General features: G+C 40.0%; 1 protein-coding gene across 1 annotated transcript; it reads left to right on the top strand.

Moving 5' to 3' along the window:
* Positions 1 to 225: 225 nt before the first annotated feature.
* On the top strand, positions 226 to 6,679 carry dclre1b (DNA cross-link repair 1B). Its single transcript, XM_086066936.1, has 4 exons — positions 226 to 690; positions 1,984 to 2,149; positions 2,294 to 2,473; positions 5,455 to 6,679. The coding sequence occupies exons 1-4, from the start codon at positions 496 to 498 to the stop codon at positions 6,540 to 6,542; spliced, it is 1,629 nt and encodes a 542-aa protein (XP_085923062.1). The 5' UTR covers positions 226 to 495; the 3' UTR covers positions 6,543 to 6,679.
* The last annotated feature ends 217 nt before the right edge of the window (positions 6,680 to 6,896 follow it).

Below are 6,896 nucleotides of genomic sequence, written 5' to 3' on the forward strand. Positions count from 1 at the left end.
AAACAAAAACTTGATTCAAAACAAAAACGGCGCGGGTGGTAGCAGCCTAAACTATTCCTAACATCATGAACGTTATGAGGAAGTAAACCAATCGGTCCACCTTTCTGACAGCATTTACCGAAACATTATCAGAAACGAAAAACACGGCGCCCCAAAACAAGCGCAACTTCTATCATTCATTAGAGCCGTTCTGGTAAGATTGGTCACGCCTGTGAGGCGCATTGATGACGTATTCAAAAGGCGACTGTGTTGTGTTGTGGTAAGGAAGGGGTGTGTCGTGTAAGCTAAATTGAAAATGGCGCGGGACGCGAGTAAAGGTTGCTAGTTGTCGCCAGACTCGCCACCGATGCAAGAAATAAACGTCGTTTACTTTACTTAACGGACCTTTAGCGGATTTTTTTTTTCAGAACGCTAAATCATGGCGCCGCGAAACTATTAGCCAATCAAGCCAAGAGACAGTTTTCTACTGGTGCGTCTGCTACGTCAAATGGGACAATGTCCAATGGCAAGATCATCGCCAACACTCCTCTGGCTGTAGACTTCTGGCATGTTCGCAGATGTCCAGAGAGCAGACTCTTCTTCCTGTCGCACATGCACAGCGACCATACAGTTGGCCTGACGTCTACATGGGCGGATCGACCCATCTACTGCTCCCCGATAACCGCTTCGCTGCTCAATAGCAAGCTGCAGGTGAGACGTTTCGTTCATCTATGCTGGAGTCATTGCTGGACAGTGTGTAGCTGCACAAGTTGGGTGAATTACCTACTTTAAATGAGACACGATGCTATATTTCCCAATGAAAATGTAAAACCATTATCATGTGTCGTAAAGACTTGGTTGTGGAGTGTTTTCATTAAAATACACGAAGGCCGTGTTTCTCAACCCTGGTCCTCGGGGCCCACTATCCAGCCTGTTTTCCATGTCTTCGAATTCCAACGCAGGCTTCTCCAGAGCTGACTCATGAGCTGTCATTGGAATCGGCTGCGTGTCGAATAGAGAGACATGGACAACTGGCTGGATAGTGGGCCCCGAGGACCAGGGTTGAGAAACACTGGACTAAGGAACAAGAACTCTAGACATATTTTTGCAGCCTGCGACTTGCAATGGTAAATTTGTCTCGTTATGGAGACATTGAGCAGTTTGAGCTGGCACTTAACTTGCACCACATAACGTTCAGCAAATGACAATTTTTTCCCCCAGTAGATTGGCTTTTTAAAAAAATTCAATTATGGAGGGACGTACAGTTCTTGGTATTGTGCCATATTTTCCCACTTTGTAATGAGTGTCTTCTCTTCACTGTGTTTCATTGTATTTTTAATGTCTTGTGTTATTCTCCTGACTGATATATATATATATATATATATATATATATATATATATATATATATATATATATATGTATATGTGCTGTAACCTGGAAAAACAACAACCTAAAAGTGTCTGGAAACATATACTTGAACAGCTGAACTATGTGGGGGTTGATCGGGGGTACACCAACAACAGTCGGGTGAAAAATAACTTAATTTGGGTTAAAATTGGATCAATCTACCACTTGGGTCAATTTTATGCAACTTTCCGTGTTGTTTTGTTCCCCAATTTTTTGGGGGATTGTTTTGTACGAAACAACTTTTTTTATTTTATTTTTATTTTTTAATACCGGAACACAAAATGCCCAATTTTTAAGGTTGTTTTACACAAAATGGTTTTTGTTTTTTTTTATGATGCAGCTTTTGAGTTTGATTTGTGCAAAACAACACACCAAGTTGGGTCAAATTGACCTAAATAGTAGATCAAACCATTTTTGACCCAAATTGGGTTATTTTTGGCTCAACTCTTTTTAGAGCTGTATTATCTTCTTTCTTTCTTTTTTTATCACAAAAGCCTGACATTTGAACATGGGTGTATACTGTAAGATGTTTACATCCACTGTAGCTTTATTATGATTTTTATTAATCGTGATTCCTCCCCTCACCTTGTGTGCAGGTGAAGGAAAAATGTATCCACCCATTGGAGGTGGGTGAGTCATACCTCCTGCCCCTGGATGACATTGGCAAAGAAACCATGACGGTCACACTGATCGACGCCAACCACTGTCCAGGCGCTGTCATGTTCCTCTTCGAGGGCTACTTTGGCACTATACTATACACTGGTAAGTGTCTCAGCGTACTATTTTTTTATTTTTTTTAATGATAATCATGTTGTAAAATTTCCATGTTTTCATCGTTACAAAATATAGACACACAAAAAGGGTTTCTGGTCCATATTTAATTGCTCACCCCTTTCGAAATTTCAGGTGACTTCAGATATTCCCCGTCAATGCTGCGTGAGCTGTTCCTGGCGACCAGCGATATCGATGTCCTGTACTTGGACAACACCAACTGCGACCCCAACCGCGTCATCCCCTCAAGAATGCAAGCCACACAACAAATCAAGGAAATCATCCGCAGCCACCCGGACCACAATGTTGTTTTAGGTAGCTTTTTCCACTACTTCTTTAAAGGGATATTTGACTCATTGAGACATTTTCACCAAAAAAAAAAAAAAAAAACTAAATAATTTGATAACTTTATTATTTTTCATGTACAATTAATATATATAGTTTTTAAATCCACTTGCTATCAACTGAAGATGATATCACCTGTGCTGAGGAAATAGGTAACGATTAATCACGGCTCACCGGTTTTCTGGGTTTGGTCAGCAAACTGGGCCGTGATTGGTAGTTACTGATTTCCACAGCACAGGTGATGTCATCTTCAGTCGACAGGAAGTGGCAAAATTAGTTTTTAAAGGTATTCATTTTTCATGAAAAATAATGAAGTTATCACATTAATTATAGACAATATATTTAAAAAGTAGGGGGGCTAGGTAGGTGATTAATTTTTAAAAAAAAATCATAATGAATTGCAGCACTTCAATAGTTAACTCACGATTAATCGCAAATTTTATAACTGTTTATAATTTTTATACCTGTTCTAAATACTATTGGTAACATAAATGTAGAAAAAAATGTTAAACAAATGGAAAGATGGCTGCATCTTTTAGTCATTGATACAGTAATTTCATAATTCATAAAAAGATGTACTGTTCTGTAAAAGAGTGTGTTATTGATTTGTGTTGAGGTGAATTACCTGCCACTAGATGGCATAACTGCATTTTTAAGACAATGGTGACAGCTCAGTGCATTTTTCTTTTTTATATTAAGAGCTATCTAATCTTTAACATTTGGTTTGTTTTTTGAACATATAAACATATTACAAGTATAAAATAAAAGTTGAAGTAAAAATAAAAAATTAAAGGAAGAAAGAAAATAATTTGTCAATAATTTCATAATTTACATATTCAAAGGAATAGGAAGAAGTACAATAACCTATCTAGTCCTATTCCCTATTATTTCTATCATGTTGATATACCAATAAATTGTTCTTTTAATAACATGTGAATACAATTAAACAATAGAAAAAAAACATGATCATCTTAAGTGCACAGATAATATTAGTATGACTTGTAAGTCCTTATCCGTTACATATATGCAAAGGAGAGTGAGAAAGAAAGTAAAGCCCTACATATACAATACAATAAATTCCCAAACATTATTTGTTGACCATATGTGGGGCACACATGCACATGAGTACACACAAACGTACACATACAGTACATGCGCACACAAGTTTATTTACATTTATACCTGATTTGCATATATTTGTAACATTATCTTTTTAAATACAGTAATTGATTCACATTTTTTCAGTCCAGTGTAATAATTGTTCTACAGAAAGTCACTTGTGCCCCTTAACCCATAACAACAGCTCTCTTTGATTTCGAATAACTTCTGAATACTGTGGCAAAGTTGATTATTGTATACTTTGTACATTATTTGAGCTGTTTGAAATTTGACGAGGTCATAGAATTTGAGAGCATTACATTTAATGAATAACAGATTTGTTGGTTCTATATAATGTGAGCGATTAATTATCCGTATGGCTCTTCTTTTTTTTTGTAGTTTAAAGACATTGTGTATTAGTTTTGTATGTATTTCGACACAATAAATCAGGTATGGTAGTAGTAATGTACAATATAATGTATACAATGACTTCTTATTCAGAAGATCTTTGTTTTATAAAGGATACCTACGGTTTCCATCATAATTTTGCATCAATTATAACACCAAGAAATTTTATTTTATTTACTCTTTCAATTAAACTTCAAAACATGAAGTAACTTGTAAAATTCTGCACATTTTTAAAATTATAAAATACAACTTGACCCCAGTCTCCACAAATATATGCATTATTATTAAATTTATGAGTGCTAAATTTTGACGTGGACGTGTCTGCTGCCTTGCAAGTGGAGTTACCCTCGTACAGACTTTGCAAGTAAGGGGTGGTCATTAATCACACGTTAAAACAAATTGTGGCATTAAAGCAACACACAATAGGATTTGAACCTTCAATTCATATTTTCGTAATTCTGCTGATTGACTTGCAACTAGATGAATGAAACCTTTGTCATGGCCCGAGGGGGGTCTGTATCATTTTTACTGGCACTAAACAGCTCTGAGGTGGAGGGTGTGAATTCTGCCACACACACAAAGAACTACAAACGTGCAAACTGCTTTACGGCATACGTCCTTTCCCCAGTCGTTCCAGACGGAGGTCGAGTCACACGTCTACGCGCGATTACTGTTATCACGCGGAAGCTACAAAACACCCCAATAAACGAAGATTTTTGAGGCGACAATAATAATGATGATAAAAAGCCTACCTGGATGTGGTTAAAAGCACAGTACAGGATTTTCGCTCGCTGGCAAGGCAGGCGGAAGACGGGGGGGATTTCCAAACGACACTGCCTTTGCGGGACTCGTCTCTTTTCAGAAGCTAGCTTTCCATGCTCAAATCAAAAATTATTATGCTAATGTTAGCTGTTGGAAAATTGTGTGGTAGCAATAAATAGCCATCAACTTGATAGTTCGCCTTTCCACACTGACCCGACCAGCCACGCAACACTCAAAAGTTGTGTTCTTTCTTGTTTACGAATGATTGTGAATGCATCGCGGGGTGGGATGGGGTGAGCGCAGCCGTTTGTGTGTACAATAAAGAAGGTAAGATCTCAACCACAGAAACGTTACAGTGCTGTTTAATAGGGGGAAAAATAGAAAATAGTCACTACAAACAATGTAATTCAGTCCAACTGTGGACACTTTGGACGTCCGAATTTCACGATGATATGCGCTTGACCTTTATGGGAAATGTGTTTCTTTCAAGGGAAAACAATACAGCTTTTGTCCAAAGGTGCCGCCATAATCAACAAAAAACAAATGCTAATTTGTGCTACTGTAAAGGAACTTTAACTCAAAATTAACACACTAATTTGGACACCCCTATAAAAAAATAATTTATATTCAATCGTTCTAGACCTAAGGTCTAGTTCCAGAGTGTAATCTGTGCTGCTTTGTAGGTCTCTATGGCCTGGGGAAGGAGTCTTTATTGGTGGAGCTGGCCATGGAGTTTCAAACCTGGATCGAAGTGAGTTTTGACAGGATGGAGACCCTCAGATTGCTCAGGCTGCCCGACGTCTTCACCACCGAACCAGGCGCCGGTCGTATCCGCGTTCTGGAGCAGAGACAGATCTCCTTTGCCTCAATGTGCCAATGGAACAGCGAGCAACCCACCTTGGCAATCTATCCCACTAGCAGGCCTCTCATCCTCTTTCACCCCAAACTTCATGTGGTGCCCTACTCGGACCACTCGTCTTATCAAGAGCTGGTGGATTTTGTTTCTGGACTCAAACCTTCCTCCCTGGTGCCCATTGTTGGGAACGGCATCCTGGGAAGCCTCTCCACATTTGTATCCAGCAAAAGGCACGACGTCCTGGTGCCCGAGTCGGTGCAGCACTACATGAGGAGACTGCCGGAAAACATGCACAAATCATCAGCCAGTCTTCAGCGCCAACATGTGCGACCGTGTGTGCCGAAAGGAGTGGTGTTTGACTCTCTGGGGAGTCCAAGCAAGAAGCCCAGGGAGTGTCTGGGTCGGGATTGTTCTTCTTCTGAGGAAGAGGAGGAGACGGATACAGATAGTTTTGATTGCAACCCAGCAGAATCCAGCCAGAAGTTTCCGTCTTCTAAAAGCCGCGGAAACCCCTTGGGCACATCGAGGCGCAACTTCACACGCATCATTACAGAAAAGAGGTTGACTGCGCAGCGGGTGCCGTTCAATCAACTCAGCCAGAGCAATTTCGGCCGCATGAAAATCCTGAAGAAGGCCGGCGTCTGTCTAAAGCCTCGGCGGTGCACAACAGCGAGTGTGTCTAACGGAGCTTGCGCTCGTCCGATGTCGGATGACAAGGAGGACGATGACAGCAACGCGTCTGTAGCTTCATCCAGTTCATCGCAGTGTTCCCAGGCTTACATTGAACAGCTTGAAAACGAAATCTTGGAAGATGTGGTTTTCCCACCACAGGACTTTGAGCCGTGCTTCCTTTTGCAGGACAGTGACATGCTCATGCTTCCCCTCTGTCCCATACGCAAGTTCAACTTGCCGTAAGTGTTCCCAACCTTGACTAAGCCAAGGCATTCACCAAAATAATCTCACGTCACACCACCAAACAATATCACAAAAGTTATTCTGTATGGAAGAAAAACACACAATGACCACTAAAAGATTGTGACACACAACTAATAATAAAAAACTGATGATTAATTAACCATTGAGACTCTGCCATTATTTTATGTTTGCGGTCCAACAGAATTGTCTTGAAAAAACGTATGAAAATGGCCTGCACAAAAATGATGGTACCCTTAACTTAATATTTACTTGTGCACCGGTTTGTTTGAGTAAGCCCTGATGCAGAGTGCAGTTCGAGTCGCGCCGCCACGTGGGGTGGATCAAAAATTTTGA

This window comes from Leptonotus elevatus, chromosome 2 (assembly GCF_054856555.1).
Source record: "Leptonotus elevatus isolate MCC_2025b chromosome 2, RoL_Lele_1.0, whole genome shotgun sequence".
NCBI classification, from domain to species: Eukaryota; Metazoa; Chordata; class Actinopteri; order Syngnathiformes; family Syngnathidae; genus Leptonotus; species Leptonotus elevatus.

What these genes read in the sequence shown, in the direction of transcription:
- dclre1b (XM_086066936.1), top strand. Translation starts at nt 496, where the DNA reads ATGTCCAATGGCAAGATCATCGCCAACACTCCTCTGGCTGTAGACTTC. An exon ending in TGCTCAATAGCAAGCTGCAG is followed by an intron (nt 691 to 1,983) that starts GTGAGACGTTTC and finishes CCTTGTGTGCAG; the next exon opens with GTGAAGGAAAAATGTATCCA. An exon ending in TGGCACTATACTATACACTG is followed by an intron (nt 2,150 to 2,293) that starts GTAAGTGTCTCA and finishes TCGAAATTTCAG; the next exon opens with GTGACTTCAGATATTCCCCG.